The 21,618-nt window shown below is 34.1% G+C and overlaps 1 protein-coding gene across 1 annotated transcript in view; it reads left to right on the top strand.

Annotated features, from left to right (window-relative positions):
* LOC100933336 (sodium-coupled neutral amino acid transporter 1) overlaps positions 1-21,618 on the top strand; it is a 73,736-nt gene that overhangs the window by 17,064 nt on the left and 35,054 nt on the right. Inside the window, exons 4-7 of the mRNA XM_003771371.4 lie at positions 4,683-4,756; positions 5,668-5,760; positions 6,102-6,183; positions 7,041-7,123. Coding sequence (XP_003771419.1) covers positions 4,683-4,756; positions 5,668-5,760; positions 6,102-6,183; positions 7,041-7,123 — 332 coding nt within the window. The remainder of the gene's footprint in view (positions 1-4,682; positions 4,757-5,667; positions 5,761-6,101; positions 6,184-7,040; positions 7,124-21,618) is intronic.

Consider the following 21,618-nt stretch of genomic DNA (forward strand, 5'->3'; position numbering starts at 1 on the left):
AGGAATGGGCCTGATAATGTACAGGAAGCAGGAATAAAGGCCAAACTGTTCTTCTCTTAATCCTGATTGCTTCTTTCCTGCCTATAAATACTTTCATAATTCTAAAACTCAAATGAGATTTCTGGAGGAAACAACTGGAAAAGCAATGAAACTGGGGAGAAACAGACAGCAAAGGTTCCTTTTGCTCAGATGGTGTCTGGGAAAGTCAGTGAGATGATCTTAAATATAGCAGATGAACAACTGAGAACCTCAGTCCTAGCTTAGTAGCAGGGCAGGCCAGTGGGACAGCTTCCAGTCCCAGCTCAGAAGGCAAATTCTGGGTTAAGTTTGTTATAATATAACAAACATATTTTGGCAACCTGAATAGTGTCATTGGAGCTGGAAAGCCCTGTCCCTTATTGCTCTAGAAGTCAAAGCTAAGGAAGAAGGTGAGCATTTTCAGCAAATATGTTAAATTCTAAATATTTTATTAAAATAATAAAGATATTTTTAGTTACTTAAAACAAAATTGGAGTTGATTTCTTTGGTGGATTTTTAAAAATTTTGTCTGTTTTTTAATGATTTTCTTTAGTGGATTTTATTTTATTTTATTTTATTTTGCATTTGGCTAATTGTGTTTAGGAATTGATTTCTTCCCTGGATTTTTTTTCCTTCCCTTTCCAAGCTGTTGACAATCTCTTGCATAGTCCTCATTTCTTTTCTCATTTTTTTCATCTACTTCTCTTATTATCCTTTTAAAGTCTTTTATGAACATTTCCAAGATCTCTTTGCTCTTGAAACCAATTCATATCACTCTTTGAGATTTCATCTGTGGACATTTTGTCCTTTGTCTGAATTGGTAGTTTTTATCTTCCTTGTCATCATAATAGCTTTCTTTTCTGTTTCTTGCTCATTTTCTTTCTTTCTTCCTATTTTGTGACTTCTGAAGTCAATCTCTGCTCCTGGGGTACAGAAGGTGTCATCACAAGCTTTCTGTACCACTCTGAGCCTTAGCTTTAAGCATAGGGCCCCTTGTGTTTGGTATCTGACTCATCACAGAGGGTAGCCCTATCTGCTCTTTCCAAGAAACCACCTGGCTTCCCAGAATTTGCCTTCTGATGTGGGACTGGAGACTGCCCTACTGGTCTGCTTTGCAAGTGATCCGGAACTAAGTGTCTCAGTTGCTTATCTGCTGTGATTAAGACCCTCTCACTGACTTTCCAGGACACTGACTGAGCTGGGCTGAACATCCCTTTCATCCCAGTTAAGACTGACCTTTTTTAAAGTCCTTCCAATCTGTCTTGAGCTGGAGAGTGGTTCCATTCCATCAGACTCTGTTCAGAGGCTCAGTTTCACATGGTTTTTGAGGAAAACTGGGAGAGTTTCAGTAGCTTCCTGGCTTCACTGCTCAGTTGGCTTCATCCTTGGAATTCTTAAAACAAAATTGGAGACAGTGATATGTTGTGCTTTGAACATTTGTTTTCATTAAGTGAATGGAATCTGAAGCAATAATTTGTCAAAGTTTTTTTTTTTTAACTCTCTTATGAATAAGTAGATTTTCCTAAGCTTTCTATTTTAAAAAACCAAAAATAGAAAATCAATATATTTTTTATCTCAGCTTTGACTTGATTGCTAAGTATTTCAAGTAAATAATCTTTTCTTCAAAAGAGGGTAATGAGAACTTTGTTATTGACCAAGATGGAAGAATGAAGCCAGCAAATTGATTGAGCTCTCCCAGTTTCCCTCTAAAACCACATGAAACCAAATCTCTGAATAGAGTCTGATGGAATGGAAACACTCTCCAGCTCAAGATAAACGGGAAAAACTTCAAGAAAGGTTAGTTTCACTGGGGTGAAAAGGGTGTTCAGCCCAGTTTAGACAGACTCTTGGAAAGTCAATGAAAGGATATTAATCACAGAAGATCAGCAACTGAAACTGTTGGTTCTGGCTCAGTAGCAGAACAGACGAGTGGGGTGGCTTCTAGCCCTAGCTCAGAAGGCAAATTCTGGGAAACTAGACTGTTTCCTGGAAAGAACATTACCCTCTGCTGTGACTGCGACACCAAACCTAAGGGACCCCTGAGATCAAAGTCAAGGCTCAGAGGTGTACAGAAAGCTTGGGACAGCATCCACTGTAGCCCAGGAGCAAAGCTATATCATAAAAGGTACAAAGAGGAAATAAAAAAAGAAAAGGAAACTAAATGAATAAGAAGTAGAAAAGAACCTTAACCATAGAAACAGGGAAGATCAAAGCACCAACTCAGATGAGGACAAAATGCCCACAGAGGAAATCTCAAAAAGTAATATGCCTTGATCCCAAGTTCAAAGAGACTACTTGGAAGTGCTCATGAAAGACTTTAAAATGCAAATAAGAGAGGTAGGATAAAAAAAATAAGAAAAGAAATGAGTAGTATGCATGAGAGAGAATAATCAGCTTGAAAAAGGAAGGAAAAATTGACTGAAGAAAACAGTTTCCTAAATAGTATAACTGGCCAAATAAAAAAATCCACTAAAGAAATCAATTCTTTAAAAAAAGAATAGGTCAAATGCAAAAACAAACAAACAAAAAAACACCCACTGAAGAAAACAACACCTTGAAAAGTAGAATTAATCAAATTGAAAAAGGAGATACAAAAGCTAATTGAATAAAATCATACAAAAGAGGGTAATGAAAAACATTAATGTAAAATACTACAAAAACACTAATGTAACTGTCCAGATTATCCCTTTTATTTTACATGAATATTAAGATTCTAACGTTCGTGAAATGGCTAATGAATCATTAGTACAAAGAAACCAGAGGTTTAAAAGCAACAAACTTCTCTGTGCTTCCAGTATACATACTCAAAAATTAATTATAAAATCTTATAATTAGAAGAAACAAATGTTAAGTGATCAAGTTTAAGCCCTTCAACTTACAAAATAGGGAAACTAAGACTCAGAGGAGTAGGGTTGAGGTTGTTTTGCCCCACTGACATGATACATCACTGGTTTTAAGAGTCCTCATTCCCCCTTGCTCCCATATCCTGTTTAAAATATGAAACATAAATCCATATTTAAAACATAAAATCTTTTTTTCATAATGTTGTTTAAGAATTATCTGTATAAGGATAGTTTACCTCTCAGACCTGTGGAAGAGGAAGGAATTTATGACCAAAGAAGAACTAGAGATAATTACTGATCACAAACTAGAAAATTTGATTATATCAAACTGAAAAGTTTTTGTACAAACAAAACTAATGCAGACAAGATTAGAACAGAAGCAATAAACTGGGAAAATATTTTTACAGTCAAAGGTTCTGATAAAGGACTCATTTCCAAAATATACAGAGAATTGACTTTATAAGAAATCAAACCATTCTTCAATTGATAAATGGTCAAAGGATATGAACAGACAATTCTCAGGTGGAGAAATTGAAACTAGCCATATGAAAAAATGCTCCAAGTCATTATTAATCAGAGAAATGCAAATTAAGACAACACTGAAATACCACTACACACCTGTCAGACTGGCTAGAATGACAGGGAAAGATAATGCAGAATGTTGGAGGGGATGTGGGAAAACAGAGACACTAATACATTGTTGGTGGAACTGTGAATACATCCAATCATTCTGGAGAACAATTTGGAACTATGCTCAAAAAGTTATCAAACTGTGCATACCCTTTGATCCAGCAGTGTTACCACTGGGCTTATATCCCAAAGAGATTATAAAGAAGGGAAAGGGATCTGTATGTGCACCAATGTTTGTGGCAGCTCTCTTTGTAGTGGCCAGAAACTGGAAACTGAGTAGATGTCCATCAATTGGAGAATGGCTGAATAAATTGTGGTATATGAATATTATGGAATATTATTGTTCTGTAAGAAATGACCAACAGGATTTGGTTTCAGAAAGGCCTGGAGAGACTTACACAAACTGATGCTGAGTGAAACAAGCAGGGCCAGGAGATCATTATATACTTCAACAACAATACTATATGATGATCAATTCTGATGGACCTGGCCATTTTCAGCAATGATATGAACCAAATCTGTTCCAATGGAGCAGTAATGAACTGAACCAGCTACGCCCAGCAAAAGAACTCTGGGAGATGACTAAGAACCATTACATTGAATTCCCAATCCCTATATTCTTGCCTGCCTGCATTTTTGATTTCCTTCACAGGCTAATTGTACAATATTTCCGAGTCTGATTCTTTTTGTACAGCAAAATAATGGTTTGGTCATGTATACTTACTGTGTATCTAATTTATACTTTAATATATTTAACATCTACTGGTCATCCTGCCATCTAGGGGAGGGAATGGGGGAAGGAGGGGAAAAATTGGAACAAAAAGTCTGGCAATTGTCAATGCTATAAAATTACCCATACATATAACGCGTAAATAAAAGCTATTAAAAATTTAAAAAATTTTAAAAAGAATTATCTGTATAAATCAAGGAAAGAATTCAGACTTTGAACTGACCAAAGTTTTTATAGTTCTGTGGGTTCTGATTAGCAGAATCATTTAAAAACATTTTAAATACATATTTAAAAAAAAACATTTTTAATGTAAATTTTTAAAAGAGGAGATGAATAATGGACTATAAACTTTGCATTTCTTAGCAGATTGATTCTGTCCATTTAACTAAACTTTTGCCTATCTAAAAGTCCAATTCCAAAGCCATTTTTTTAACTAATTATATTTTTTCTCTTTGTTTTAGGTTCCTTTTTATTTTAGTGTCACTTCTGACTAGTTATTCAATCCATCTTATGTTGGTATGTTCAGAGGCAACAGGTAAGTTGAGACAAAATGCAATTTAGGTAAGTGGAAGAAGGTCAGAAGAGAAAGATTTTCATGATGATATTGTTAGCCAAATTTCTTTTTGCCCTTTAAGCAATTTAATTATGTAGAAACAGCAATTGGGATAACAGTCAAGAAACTCCTTTGGTGCTCATTTGGAGCTAAGGCAAAATGCATTATCAATTGCATTATTTCAGTTCATAAAGTGAGAAATATTATTTAAAGGGAACTTTCAATTAGGCTTATTTTTCTCAGTTGGAGATTATTCTACTTTTATTTTGTCTTCCTCAGTTTTTTGATGGCTATTTTAAAACTGAGATCATTATCAAAATTATCTGATTCCTAGTGTCATGACTTCTATGAGCACTCCAAGCAAATTCTTTTATTTATTAAGCATGGTGCTTGACAGAATGAAATTAAGAGAAAGACACATGAAACCCAATTCTATACAACTTCAATTACTTCAGTCAAGGGAAAAACAAATTCTGAGCTTGATTATTTGAGCTATTTAAAGCAAGATACTTTTGGGATGGAGAGAAAGTGACCAGAAAAAAGAGGGTCATCAGTATATTGCATCAGTTTTCCTATTTTATTATTACTAGGTAGACTAGGTCTAAGAATGTCCAAAATAGAACTCTGCTTATTTGAAAAAATTAAAAATAAGCTATATGATCTATTAGATCACTTTATATATTTTTGCAATCAAAAAAGAGAAAAGATGATCATTCTTGACACTTAAATTTATTTTTAATAAGGATATTTTGAAACAATGCTTCTTCATCCTTAAAACAACCCAGAACACTGATTTTGACAGGACAGGACTAATAAAACTGAAGTATTCTGGATCTTGGGTGTTTTGATTTTATGACTCTTGTCATTTTTTATTTTTCCTTAAATTCATACAGGATGTTTGAATTATGAAAAAATAGGTGAGAAAACCTTTGGCTTCAAAGGAAAGTATACAGTATTTGGAACCACCTTTCTCCAGACCTTGGGAGGTAAATGCAATACAATCTTCACCCCTTATCTCCCTGCCCTAACAGGCATGTCTCTGTACACATTTTTAAGTGGAATGATTACAAATATTTTATGGCCTCATCAATTTAATGTGAGAAAATTAGAACATGACCTTTACTTTCAGCTAAAATTATTTGTGATATATAGTATATTTTAGTTTCATCTTTTCCTTATAGCTAACAAAATTGCCAGAGTATCTAAAATGCTTTTTGTATCTTAATACATAAACTTGAGAACAAGACTTTGTAACTTTTTGTATGGTTTTCAAGATAAACTACAATGTCTCCTTTCTTTTAAAAAATGTTCTTATTTCCCTCCTTAGGTATTCTGACTTACCTTTTAATAATAAAAAATGAACTACCCTGTGTAATGAAAGTTCTTATGGGAAAGGAAGAAACATTTACGTAAGTTAAAAGGATATTTTTTCCTATTCTAATTTAAAATTTATATGTTAACTAATTAGAATTTTTAAATAAAATTCTAGTTTACTGAACTTTTAGTAGATTGATTTGATATGAGAAAAATAAAGGGGAAAAAAAGAGAGATGATTAGGTACAAAATTTTAAAAGTTTGGTAGATGAACATCAATACAGGAATGCTGTTGGAATTTTACTGAAACCTACAACTAGTTTACTTGAAATTTATTGTAGTATTTTCAACAGACTTGCAAAAATAAAAGTCAAAACATTGTTGAAGAAAAGACACTGCATGCTAGGAATGGGTATTTTATATGATCTGGACCTTCTTAAAAAAAAGATAAAAGTAGTCTTGGACACATCTGACCTACATGTCACTTTGATTCCATTTTCTTTTGCAATTCTCTTTTATAGCTGTTTTTTTCCTATTTTCTTTCAAGCAAAAAATTACAGAAACCTTTAGTCCCAAACCTCTTATTCTTATAGTAACATGTTAAATATAGGAAAGCAGGAAATAAATAACTACCTCTCATAAATGTTTACTTGCTGATATTAGCTTTACAAAATCAAACCAAACTCACCAAAAGCAATTTCTTTCAATTATTGATAGTATGTCTTATAATCTGAATGAATTTGATGTGTGCATTCAATTTTGAAGTCATTTCAATAATTCAAAATGAATGCTATATTTCAAACAGTGAGGGAAAAAAAGACTATTAGCAAAGCAAAATTATATAAAAGTCTGAAGTCATGGAAAAGGAAATATGCTATGAAATTGTTATTTGAGTGAAATAAACTTCTAACAAAATGTGTGTATATTTTTTGATATTTAAAATATCTTACAGAGCATGGTATGTGGATGATCGGATCCTTGTTATATTAGTTACTACTATTATTGTTTTTCCTCTCTGTCTCATGAAGCATTTAGGTAAGAAAAGATCCTGTATTATTCTTTTAACTTGTGCCTAAGTGAATTAAAGACATAGAAAAATGCAAATATTTTTATGTCTGTTTTTGCTAGTTTAAAGAAGAAACATGCATATCAGATTCAACCTTGAAAATCTGTGCTCTCTACTATATTATGCCTACTCTTCCTCATTGTTCATTACTAAAATATCTCTCCCTGCTATTTCCTCTCAGATTAAGAAGTGATCCTCTGCTTAACAAAGAAATGCTTCTGTCTCTGCCGGTGATCCCATCTCTTCCTGATTTTTCTAGCAACTCATTCTCACTATCATTTTTCCTCTCCCTTACTTTCAGTACTTTCATATATATTGAATTCTACACTACTGCCCACAAATATGCCTTATTTTTTTCATCCCTAAAACCCTCACCTAGTGTAATTACAATAACTATCCTCCCATATTTGTCCTTCCTTTTATGGTTAAAGTTCTTGAGAAAGCTGCTTATAATTGGTTCAGAGCTCCATTCCTTTTCTCTCTCTAGTTTAGACCCTCTGCAATCTGACTTCTAATCTTCACAACTGAAAATGTCTTCTTTCGAGTTATCAGTCATGTCTTAATGTCCATATCTAATAGCCTTTTCTTTAGCCTGATTACTCATGGTACTGCTCTTCCTCCTGGAATAATCTCTCTTCTTTAGATTTTTATGACATTGCTTTTTTTTTCACCCATGCAATACTCACTAAATTTCTCCAAAGTTTCTGTCCTGGCACCCCTTCATCTTGTGATATAAACAATCTCAGGTGGAGTTCTTCTTGGCTCCCATATGTTCAATGATCATTTCTAGTGGAATTCACGGGAGCTTTTGGAATACATGAGAGCCCTCTCTCAGTGGCTGCTGGAGATCCAACCCAAAATGGATCTCCTCTTGTGAGAGGATGATACAACGAGACTGAGAGACAGTTGCTGTTCTCTGACCTCTCTGACTGATCTTGTCTGATCTCTCTCCTCTTCCCTCTGCCTCCAATTTATTTCATTCCCAGTGCACAACACCTGTGTCAGCAAAGGCTGCCTTGCAACTTTTTCAGATTCTGTGATCCACAGATGTGGAGGCTCTCAGAGAATTGACCTGTCCCTTAACAATTTCTGTGTATATGATATATATATATATACATATATATATATATATATATATATATATATATATATATATATCCAGTGCCTTAGTCTCTCTGTTAAGCTGTAGTCACTCATATAGTCACACACAGCTGCTTCTTAGATATCTCATATTCAACATGTCTAAAATAAAACTCATCTTTCTGCAACTAGTACTCTTCCCTCTTCTGAACTTTCATTTTACTTTGGAGGGCACCATCATCCCCTCAGTCACCCAGGCGCAAACTCAGGTCATCTTGACTCCTCACTCTCATCCCCATATCTAATTCACAGGAAAACAGATCTTGTTATTTTTACCTTCACAGCTCTTCTCAGATGCCTCTCTTCTTTTCTACAGAAACAACCAAACTCCTAATTCATATTCTTATCTTGTCTCTCTGGTACAAGTGCAAAAGCCTTCTAAAGGTTTCTCTGCCTCAAATCTCTCCCCACTTCAGTCAATCTTCCAGTCAGCTGCTAAAGTATTTTTTTTCCCTTAAATGTGGGTCTGGACCATTTTATTGCTGTGCTCCCTCCCCCCCCTTCAAGGTACTTTCTTGAGTGTATTTCATTATCTTCAGGATCAAATGTAAAATCCTTTATTTGGCATCTAAAGTTCTTCTTAATCTGGACTGTTCCTACCTTTCAGCCTATCTATACTATCTTCCCCAAGAACTCTTATGATCTAGCCACCTGGGTCTATATGTAATTCTGCTAACAGATCCCTCATCTCCTGTCTCTGTGTCCTTTAGTTGTCACCCATGTTTATAATGCTTTACTCCCTCTACTATGTCTCTTAGTTTCTTTTAAAATATAATTTTATTTTTTTCAAATAACTAAAATTTATTTTTTTCTGCCTTCTATCTCCTTCCAACCATTGGAAAAAAAACAAAACACTTAACAACATAGTTGAGTAAAACAAATTCTCACATTGATCATGTTCAAATAGGAGATAAATTGAATGTTTCATCTGGAATCATGGTAGGTCATTTTGTGGATCAAAGTTCTTAAATATTTCAAAGTTGTTTATCTTTACAATGTTTCTTTATTATTCTTCTAGTTCTACTCATATCACTGTATCATTTCATACAAATCTCAGATTTTTCTGAAAATATCCCATAATTTTTTATACACTTGTCACTTGATGGATATCACCTTAGATTCTAATTTTTTGTTACCCCCAAATAGTTGCTGAATTGTTATATATGTTTCCTTTTTTGATCTCTGATATGTTGACATACAAGTGTGTAGTTTAATAACTTTTTGATTATAGATCCACATTATTTCCCAAAATAACTTGAGTCAATTCACAAAGTCTACCAGTAGTACATTAATATGCCTGTTTATCCACAGGCTCTCCAGCATTTGAAATGTGCCGTTTTTTAGTCAATGTTGCCAATCCCCATTAGGGAAACCAAAAGTTGATTTGATTTACATTTCCTCTAATTATTAGTGGTTTGGTATATTTTTTTTTGTATATGCCTCTTGTTAGATTGAATATTTCCTTTATAAAACTGCTTAGTCATATGCTTGATCATATATTAACTTGAGAATAATTCCTATTCTTGCAAACTTGAAAATGAATTCCTTATAAGGACACCTACTGCAAAGCTTTCCCCAGTTTACTTGCTTCCCTCTTAATTTAAATCTCATTGATTTTGTTTGTCCAAAATTTTAATTTTATATAATTAAATTGTTCCTTTTATCTTTTCAAAAATTTTATTAATTTTATTTTCCCCAATTACATGTAAAAAAGATTTTAATTTTATTTTTTCTTTTTTTGAGTTTGAAATTCTCTCTCTTCCTCCCTTTTCTCCATATTATACATATGTTATGTGTATGTAATACATATGTAATCATGAAAAACACATTTCTATATGTCATGCTGTGAAAGAAAACACAGATAAATTTCTTAAAACCCCCGAATAAAGAATGTAAAGAAAAGGTATTTTCATTCTACATTCAGGTTCTACCAGTTCTTTCTCTGGAGATGAACAGTACCTTTCATCATAAGTCCTTCAGAATTGCCTTAGATTATTGAGGATAATTGCTGAGGATTGCTGTTGTTCACAATATATCATCATACAATATTGCTGTTACTAGGTACAATGTTTTCCTTGTTCTGCTCCTTTCACTTTGCATCAGTTCATGTAAGCCTTTCCAGGTTTCTCTGAAAGCATTATGCTCATCATTTCTTATAACTCAATAGAATTTCATCATATCATATACAACATATATATGTTCAGCAGTTCCTCAATTGATGGGCCTCTCCTAAATTTCCAATTTTTTGACATCACTAAAAAGCTGCTACAAATTTTTTATATTTTTTTTGTTTTTTTATCCCTTTGGGATATAGATTTGATAATGGTATTGCTGGGTCAAAGGGTATGCACGGTTTTATAGCCCTTTGGGACGTAGTTCCAAATTGCTCTCTGAATGTTTGTATCGACATACATCTTCACCAACAGTGTATTTGTATTTTGATTTTCTCATATCTCCTCTGACATTTATCACTGTTCTTTTCTGTCATGTTAGGCATTCTGATAAGTACATGGTGGTACCTCAAAGTTGTCTTGATTTGCTTTTTCCTAAATAATTGTGATTTAGAGGATTTTTTCATATAACTATGGATAGCTCTGATTTCTTCTGAAAACTGCCTGTTCAAATCCTTTGACCATTTATTAGTTGAGAAATGGGTCTTATTTCTATAAATTTGGCTCAGTTTTCTATATATTTGATAAAAAAGGTCTTTATCATAAAAACTTGCTATAAAAATATTTTTCGCAGTAATGATTACTATGTATTTCCCTCCATCCTTCCTCCCCCCTTTATTTATTCTATTCCATTTTTTACCTTGTCCATTCTCAATAAGTGTTTTGCTTCTGACTTTTATCCTTCCCAATCTGCCCTCCATTCTACCAATCCTACCCCTATTCTTCTTCCTTTTCCTTCCTAATTTCCTATAAGGTAAGATAGATTTCTATGTCCAACTGAGTTTGTATGTTATTCCTACTTTGAGCCAATTCTGATATGAGTAAGGTTTATGCTCTCCCTGATCCTTACCATTTCCCCCATATTTCCTTTCACTGTTAAAACATTTTAATGCCTCTTTTATGTCAGATAATTCTACTTCTCCCTTTCCCCTTCTCCCAGGGCATCTTCTTTCTTACTGATTAATTTTATTTTTTAGATAATTATCCCATCATATTTAACTCATACCTGTGTCTTCTATTAATGTAGACTCCTCCTAACTGCCCTAATTTTGAGAAAGTTTTAGAAGTTACAAGTATTTTCTCATGTAGGAATATAAATAGTTTTACCTTACTGAATCCCTTATGATTTCTCTTTCCTCTTTATGCTTCTTCTCCATCTTGTATTTGAAAGTCAAATATTTTATTCAGTTCTGGTCTTTTCATCAAGAATGTTTACAAATTCTCACTTTCATTTAATATTCTCCCTGAAGGATTATACTCAGTTTTTTTTTTGATCAGATGATTCTTGGTTGCAGTCCTAACTCTTTTGTCTCTGGAATGTTATCCACCAAGTCCTCTGATCCTTTAATGTACAAACTGCTAAACTTTGTGTAATCCTGATTGTGGCTCCAAGATACTTGCATTGTTTGTTTCTGCTTGCAATATTTGCTCCTTGACATGGGATCTCTGGAATTTGCCTAGAATATTTTTGGGAATTTTCATTTTGTGATCTCTCTAAGGAGGTGATCAGTAAAGTCCTTCAATTTCCATCTTACCCAGTAGTTCTAAAATATAGAAGCAACTTTTCTTGATAATTTCTTGATCTTTTTTTTTTTTATCATGGCTTTCAGATAGTTCAATAATTCTTAAAGTATCTCTCCTGGATCTATTTTCCAAGTCAGTTTTTTTTCCAATGAGATAATTTACAATTTCGTCCACTTCTTTCATTCTTATGATTTTATTTACTTGTTTCTTGACATCTAACAAAGTCATTAGCTTACACTTGCCCAATTTTTATTTTTTAAAAATTATTTTCTTTGGTGGGCTTTTATACTTCCTTTTCCATTTTGCCAGTTCCACTTTTTAAGGAGTTTTCTTCAGTGAATCTTTATACTTCTTTTTCCACTTGGCCAATTCTGCTTTTTAAGTAGTTTTTCCCTTCAGCAAATTTTAGTATTTCTTTTTCCATTTGGACAATTTTCTTTTTAAGGCATTCATTGGATTTTTGTGCCTCTTTTACCCTTTGGTCTATTATGTTTTTAACTATTTTCAGTATTTTTCATGGTTTTCTTTCATCACCCTCATTTCTCTTCCCAATTTTTTTCTGTTTCTCCCACTGATTTTTTTAAATGTTTAGAGCTTTTCCTTGTTTTAGGCTCAATTTATATTTTTCTTTAAGATTTTAAATGTAGAGTTTTGACTTTGTTGTCTTTTGAGTTTGTGTTTTGATCTTTATCACTATGGTAACTTTCTATAACCAGGGTCTTTTTCTGTAATTGCTCATTTTCCAGCCTGTTCTTTGACCTTTAACTCTATGCCAAAGTAGGGTTCTGCTTTTGGAGTGGAGGGAGTACCTCATCCAAGGCTTCAGGTTTTTTCTGCAGCTGTTTTCAGAGGTAACTCTGAGAACGTGTAAACTTTCAGTTCTTCCAGTTTTAGTAATGGATCCACCCTGAATTTCTTGTATAAATCCAACCTAGTCACAACATGTATTTTTTGTGATATGTTATTGAAGAATAATAGGGAGAGATGTTTATTACTCCCTTGTACTGTGTACTGGTCTATCAGCCACCAGAAGTGCTCTTTTCCACTCTGGAATTGTAATCAGAGTTTTTACTCTGCTGAGACTGCAAGCTCTGGGTGTTGTGATCCTTCTGGCCTTGGGGCTAAGACACAGGACTATGACCCAGATGCAAGGATGGACAGTGTAACAGAATCCTACTCCCTGTGCCAACAAATAGACCTTCTGATTTGTTGTTCTATCCTCTTATTATCTTGCTACTGAAAGGTCTGGAAACTGCCATTGTTGCCACTGATTCAGTTGCCCCCACAGTCTGCTCCTGGTTTGATGGGGCCTGCTTTGCACCAGTATGGCCTACTCTGAATTGTGCTTTACTCTCACCCTGGTGCAAAAGACCTTTCCTCCCAACCTTGTAAGTTGTCTTGGATTGGAAAATTGTTTCATGCCATCCTTTTTTGGTTTCTGCCACTCGACTTGTTTTGGGACATTAATTAAAGGAGTTTGGCAGGGTTTTGGAGAGAGCTCTTTTGAGTCCCTTTTTTTTCTCCACCATCTTGCCTCCACTTGTGCATTTTATTTTCTTTGATTTTCCCAAGCCTTTGTTTGGTTATGAACAAGAGTTCCTTAACCATAGATCTGAATTTTCTATAATATTTTCTTGCTCCTTTGATTTGTTTATGATATTACTCTTTATATATAAATTATCTAGCCTTTTGGAGTGTAAGACATTATTATGTCTTCATTTATAGTGTAAGACATTAGTCTATACATGGTCTCTGTCAAACCACATTCCAGTTTTTCTATCAACTTTTGTTTTTATCCCAGTACCAGGAGTCTTGGATTATCAAGTATTTTTGTTGTTGTTTGGTCATTCACTTATGGTCCAATCAGGCAAAGAAATTGGAGGAGTTTGTCATTTCTTTTTTCATGTGCTCCCACTTTACAAATGAAAAATTGACCCAAATAAGGGTTAAATGGATTCCCTAGAGTCACACAGCTGTTATGTGTCTAAGCCTAGGTTTGAACTCAGATCTTTCTGATTCTATGTTCTGGCCACTATGTTACCTACTTGTCTCTAGCATTATCAAATACTAAGTTACTATAATTTGATGATTGTGGCTTTGTAGTATTTTTTGAGATTTGATATCGCTAGTCCTCTTTTCCACTCCTCCCTTTCCCCATTATTTCCCTTGAGACTTGATCTCATTTTTGTTTTTCTAGATGAATTTTATTACTTTCTCCCAACTCTCTAGCGCAACATTTGTGTAGCTGGGTTGGAATGACACTAAATAAATAAACTAATTCAGGTTGTATTTTCATTTTTATTATATTGGTTCAGTCTTCCCAAGAGCAATTAATATTTCTCTAATTATTTAGATCTGTCTTTATTTGTATAGAAGATGTTTTATAATTGTGTTCAGTGTTCATATGTCTTGTTAGGTAGAAGCCTAAGTATTTTATATTATCTGAAATTATTTTAAGTGGAATTTCTCTTTCTTTTCCTAGAGGGGTATTTTAGTAATATGTAGAAATGTGGGTGATTTGTATGGGTGTTATTTTTTTTAATGTCTTGCAACTTTGCTGAAGTTAATTGTTACAATTAATTTTAAGTGCATTTCGAGTGTTCTGAAAGTAAATCATCATATAATCTGCAAAAAAACAATCATTTTTGTTTCCTCTTTGCCAATGCTTATTCTCTCAATTTCTTTTTCTTATACTCTTGTTAGCATTTCTAATCTTACCAAATAATTATGGTGATAATCCCTACTTTATCCCTGATAGTATTAGACATGTTTGTCCTTAGTTTTTCTCATCATATTATGGAAAGCCTTGTGTTTTCTAGTGTTTTTAATAAGAGTGTGTGCTGAATTTGATCAAAAGCCTTCATTTATTAATATAATTATGTGACTTTTTTCTTGTTATTAATGTGGTCTATTATGCTGATAGTTTAGTAATAATGGATTCACATTGAATTTCTTGTATAAATCCAACCTAGTTACAACATGTATTTTTTTGTGATATATTATTGAAGTTTTCTTGCTAGTATTTTATTTGAAATTTTTATATCATTTCTTTTAGTTTTCCATAATTTTCTTCATTTTAATTCTCCCTGTTCTAGTTAACAATTCTCATATTTAAATCAAAAGGGACTTTAGCTTGACTCCTCATTTATGTTTTAAAAGACAGGAAGTCTTTTTTTTAAGAAGATTATATAATGTTGGAATTAATTGTTCTTTGAATGTTTGATAGAATTTGCTTACAACTATATCTGGTCTTAGAGGTTTTTCTTGGAGTATTTATTTACTTTTTCAATTTCTATTCCTGAAATTAGATTTTTTAAATCCTTTGTTTCCTGTCTTGTTATTCTGATATTTTATATCTTCCTAAATACTCTTATGTTTTATTCTAATAATTTCCTTTATTTCTTCATTTGTATCAAATAATTTATTTTTGATATTAAGAACCATGGTTTTCATCTTTCCATTTAAAAACAAATTAGTTAATGCTTTATTGATTCTATTTCTTTAAAACAGCTTCTAATATAGAAACTATTTAATTATGTTTTGCTTTCAATTTTGTAAATCTGTTAAAATGTTATTCTTTTTGCTTTCTAGTATTTTTTCATTTTGTTCATTTATTCACTCTTCCCACCCCCATCCTCATTTTTATCAAAATGTTTGGAAATATACATTTCCCCCTAAGGACTACTTTGCCTTTATCCCAAAAATTTTAATATGGTTTTTTTTTCATTGTTATTATCCTTAGTGAAACTATTGAGTTTTTCTATGATTTGTTTCTTGATTCACACCAATCATTTAGAATTCAATTAAACCACAACCCTTTCTTTAATGAGCAATATAGTGTAATGTTTCTGCTTTTCACCATTAGGTTTGGGAGGGTCAATTTTTGTAAAGGTTCAGTGGATAGCTAAGAAAATATGAGCACTTTATGTTTCCATCCAGGAATTACCAAAAGTCTGTCAGATTTTCTTCAAGTACTTAAATTCTTTCTTTCTTTTTTTGTTATTTTTCTCTAGGTTTCAAAGGAATACACTGAGGTCCTCCACTATTACAGTTTATTATATATTTCTTATTAAACCTTTCCATTAAATATTTAGATGTTTTAACATTTAATGCATATATGTTTAGCAATGATATTAATTTATTGTCTTTCAACAAAATTTAGTTTCTCTGTTTATTTTTGTAATTAACTCCATTTTCCTATTGCCTTGTCCAAGATCATGATCACCTATTCGGTCATTCTGAGTTTAGCTAAAGCATAATGGATTTTATTTCAACCCTTTATTTTTGCTTTTTAAGAATTTTTATCTTTTAAATCATTCAAATTTCATGTAAATAATATATTGATTAATTCTGTTTTAAAATTTTTTTATTTAATATTTTATTTTCCCCAGTTACATGTAAAACAATTTTTAACATTTATTTTTTAAACTTTGAGTTTCAGATTCTCTCCCTTCTTTCCCCACTGAGAAGGCACAGGTGAAGTTATATATTTCCATTGGTTTTTCTGGGTAGGTGAATCGTTGGTTGTGACCCTAGCTTCTTTTTTTTCTCTGGAAAATCATATTCCAAATCCTTAAATTTTTTAATACAGAAGTTACAAAATCTTGTATTATCCTGTTTGTGGCTCCACTATATTTGAATTGTTTCTTTCTGGATGCTTGCAATATTTTCTCCTTCACCTAAGAGTTCCAGAATTTGACTAGAATATTCCTGGGAGTTTTTGTTTTGGGATCTCTTTCAGAGGATGACCAATGGATTCTTTCAATTTCCATTTTACCCCTCCCCCCCCCCCAGTTTTGAAATATTAGAACAGTTTTTCTTCCTAATTTCTTGAAGATGATGTGCAGGCTTTTTTTTTTAATCATGGTTTTCAGATACACCAATAGTTTTTTGTTATCTTTCCTAGATCTATTTTCCAGGTCAGATTTGAGAGTTTCACAGTGTTTTCTATTTGTCATTCTTTTGGTCTTGTTTATTGTTTCTTGATTTCTCATAAAGTCTTTAGCTTTCATTAGCTTAATTATAATTTTCAAGGAATTGTTTTCCTCAGTGAGCTTTTTGTACCTCCTTTCCCATTCAGCCAGTTTTGCTTTTGAAACTATTCTTCTCCTCATTAGCTTTTTGTATTTCTTTTTGCACGACTCTTAATTTCTCTTTCATTTTTTCTCTATTTCTCCTCCTTGATTTTCAAAATCCCTGTTGAGGTCTTCCATGGCTTGAGACCAATTGTTATTTTTCTTGGAAGCTTTGTATGTAGGAGTTTTGATTTTGTTATCTTCTCAGTGTGTTTTGATCTTTCTTGTCACCACAATGTCTTTATATGGTCAAAATTTTTTTCTGTTTGTTCATTTTCCCAGCTTATTACCTGGCCTTTAACTCTTTGTTAAATTAGACTCTCTTTCCAGGGTGGAAGACACATTGTCCCAAGTGTCAGCAGTTTTGTGCAACTGTTTTCAGAGATCCTACTAGTGACCTGTAAGTTTTCAGTTCTTGAAAGAAGTGTATTTGAGAAACCTCAACATTCTATTCTACCCTGGAATTGTGAGTTGGGTCCCTGCTCCATTATGGCTGTAATTTCCAGTGTGCTTAAAGCACAGAGTCTTTCCTCTTTGCTAGTAAAAAAGGACATCCTTATTGTTGTCGTTTTTCTCTGGAGCGGTCCCTGTTCATATGCCAAAATGTGGTGGGTTTTCCTTGGAAGGGCACCTTAGTATCAGTTGCAATCAATAATTAATCCAAAATCACAGCCAGCTGGTAAAATGCAAACGTTTATTTCTCCTTCTGAATTAGCCCGGTTAGTTGAGGCCTATCTCTCTGCCTGGCCCCAAGAGATCTTGAAGCTTTGTCCTTGGCTTCTGCCTCTGCTTTCTTCAGCCTCCAGCCAGCTCCGACTCGTGGCTTCTCAATCTCCAGTCTGTTGCGAGTAGTCTTTTCTTCCAGAGTGTTCTGTCTCAGAGCTCTGTCGATGTTCTGGAGAAATTCTTCTTTCGCTCCAAGAGCTTCCTTCATTTATGTGATCTCCCAAAGGTTAACTCCTCCTTCTCGAGGGAGAGGGATTCTGGGTTATCTCCCAGAGTGCTCTCTGGTTCTAAGGGAGGTGTGAATTCAGACTAAGCCAGCCCTGAACTCTCATGTGAACTCCATTGAGTACTTAGATACTTGAGCTCTCTAAAGGTGTGAACACAAGCATTGTTCAATGAGTTCCACTTAGTATCTTGTTTCAGGTTCTGGCCCAAAATAACTCTTAAGATTAAATTAACTCCAATGTCTTTAACACTTTGTAAAGAAATGTCTTAACACTTTAGTAAAGATTCCAACATCTCCCCTTTTCTTTTGATTTAGAACATAGGTGGTCATAACCTCCTTGACTTCTTAAGGAGGTGAGAACTCCAACTCCGCCTTCTGGAGGGAGAGGGATTTTGGGTTATCTCCCAGAGTACTCTCTGGTCCTGAGAGAGGTGTGAATTCAGACTAAGCCAGCCCTGAATTCTCGTGTGAACTCCATTGAGTACTTAGATACTTGAGCTCTCTAAAGGCGTGAACACAAGCATTGTTCAATGAGTTCCACTTAGTATCTTGTTTCACGTTCTGGCCCAAAATAACTCTAAGATTAAATTAACTCCAATGTCTTTAATACTTTGTAAAGAAATGTCTTAACACTTTAGTAAAGATTCCAAAACTTATGACCAGTTATTTGACCCTCTACCATGTCTGAGCGGATATTTCTGGAAATTGCCAGTGCTGCTACTATTGCCATTGTTACTGCCATCATCTCTGTGCAGCTGCTGTTATCACTGCTGATGGTTTCTAAGGTCCTCTCATCCTCTCACAACCTTCCAAGTGGTCTTTGGGTCTCTAGACTGAGAGGTCTGGAAAACTCCAATGTGGCTGCTGTTTCAGAGGCCCGGAGCTCTGTCTCCTCTGCTGGGGTCAGGGCTGGTGATAGGATTGCATGCTGGACTCCCATCCTGGTGTAACAGACCTTTCCTGATGGCTTAGTCTTCAATTAAAAAATAGTTTCACGCCATCTCTTTATGTGTTCTGACCCCCTAAAATTTGTTTGGAGTCATTATTTAGAGGGATTTGGGGGATCCCTGTGGCTGGTGGGAAGGGACCTGAAGCACTGTCATCTCAATACTTATACTCAATACTGGCTGCACAATGGGCTGTATCCCTGACAATGAGGAGTGACAGCAACCATATGACACGTTTGATTCCTAACAGGGCTTCTTGACAGAAACAGTTCTGGGGTTTTGCTGTGACCGAGAGGGTGAGTGTAAAGGATTGATGTTATGCTAAACTTACCTCACAGCTTACTTGCTGGATCTTATCTCTGGAAAAGAGTTTGTCTCCTAATATTGTGACACTTTCACAACCTTCTTTTTTCAGTCTTTTGACTTTGTTTTAGTATTTTTCAGTTGACTGATTCACTGACTTCTTTTCACATAGAGTCGTCAAATTCTTTTATGTCCATTCAAATATTCAAACAATTTCTTGCTTGGGTAAAGTTTTGTATCTCTTATACTATGCTATGATTTTCCTTTAAAGCACTTATTTTTTATTTCTCTTCCCCCCCCCCATTTTTTCCAGTTGTAAATGCACTGTTTGTTGAGAGAGATTTGAAAGGAGAGAAGGAGCATTCTAGAATTACAAAAGTGACTAATATTAATCAACTGTCATTGACCAAGCTCAACAGAGACAATGACAGACAGGTAGACATTTTGCATTCTCCCCACTCTATCCTGCTCCACCTCTCCACTAGAACATGGAATGAAGGGCCCTGAGCATATCCTAAGTTTGATAACTTAGTTGTTCCATGGAATAACTGGTAGAGGGATTGATCCCTTTTCAGAAGAAAGGGTGAATGTTAATCATTGTTCTCAGAAACAATGAAGGGAGCACCAGATAATGAATAGATGTCCCTGAGCCATTCTATTCTGATTCCACAAATCATACAATCTAGCAGATAAATTTAAGCAGCACAAATGGTAGATGTCTGAGTTATAATATGTAAGATTCATATTCTCAAATTGTTTTTGTGTGGATTACTATACTCACTCCCAAAACTTGATGCAGAGTATAAACCTAGTCCAATCCTTGGGGTGTATGGAGATGTATAATAAACATATTCCACAATAGGAAACAGGGACTTGCGGAACTGTTTCATCTTCTTGATGAGGTGCAGGTTCAGCCTTTGGCATTCATCCTGACAGTTGAGGATGCAGTCACCTTTTAGTGATAATACTTTTAAAATACTTAAAAAAAATTTTTTTAAAGTAAGACCTATGGGTCTGTAACAGCATCAAAGTCATCTTGATATTGTTGCATGAATTTCAAGCTGCCTTACATACATGGCAGCGGGCTATACCATGCACAGCAATTTTTTTAGAGACCTCAATTATTTAATAATCCAAAGAATGAAGTCATTCTGGTATCTGGTCACCTTCCTTAAATGAAAGTCCTGAAAACTAATTAATCTGACTAACAAGCCTTTGGAGCTGGGATTTGAACGACTTGAGGTCTAGAATAACCTGAGCTATCTATTTGATCCTTGCAATAATTAAGAATTTATCTTTCTATCTATATTTTAGAGTCTCTGTGGAAGGGGCTTCAAAAGAATTTGATTTAAAGCATTAACAAGACTCTCCTAAGGAACACAATGGACAAGAAAAGCAACCAACTTTTGTTTGAATGATCCTCTTCACCTTTGTAAACCTTAGCTTTAAATAAATCAGGAAGAGTTCCTGCTCCCCTAATATCCTCATCAATCTAGTATTGGCTCATGTCTTTACTGAAGGAAGAATTATTTTTTTACCTTCTTTTTTGTCTCATAGAAGCTTGTTGACATGACAAAGAAACAAGCTGTTTTGTTCACTGTTATGAGCCATTTAAAATTTCTTTAGTTTTCATTTGTTTCTGTTCAGCGATTCAGTCATGACTTCCAACTCTTTGTGACAATGGGAACCATAACATGCCAGGCTCTTCCACCTTCTACTATCTCCTGAAGTCTGTTCAAGTTCATGTTCATTACTTCTCTATTCACCTCATTCTCTGTCCTTTGACCTTCAATCTTTCCCAACATCTTTTTCAATAAGTTCTGTATTCTCATTGTGTGACCAAAGTATTTAAGTTTTAATTTCAATATTTGTCCTTCCAGTGAATAGTCTGAATTAATTTCTTTTAGTATTGACTGATTTGACCTCCTTGCTATCTAAGGGTTGTTCATAAATCTTTACAGCACCACAATTCAAAAACTTTCTTTATTGTCCAACTCTCACAGTCACACATTGCTACCGGAAAAAAAAAAAAAAAAAAAAAAAACAAACATGGCTTTGTTTATGGATTCTTGCCCTCAAGGTGGGGCATCTCAAGGTGATGTCTTTTCTTTTTAGTATGTAGTCCATATATGCCATAGCTTTTCTTTCAAGGAATAAGTCTCTTTTAATTTCATGGCTGCAGTCACTGTCTGCAGTGATCTTTGAGTCTAAGAACACAGAATCTAAAACTGCTCCACTTTTTTCTCCTATTTACCAGAAGTGTTGGGACCAGTTTCCAAGAATTTAGGGCTTTTTGTTTGTTTGTTTCTGTTTTACAAACTTGCTTACACAATCTTCTCTTTCACCCTTATT

The sequence above is a fragment of the Sarcophilus harrisii genome, chromosome 5 (assembly GCF_902635505.1).
Source record: "Sarcophilus harrisii chromosome 5, mSarHar1.11, whole genome shotgun sequence".
NCBI lineage: Eukaryota > Metazoa > Chordata > Mammalia > Dasyuromorphia > Dasyuridae > Sarcophilus > Sarcophilus harrisii.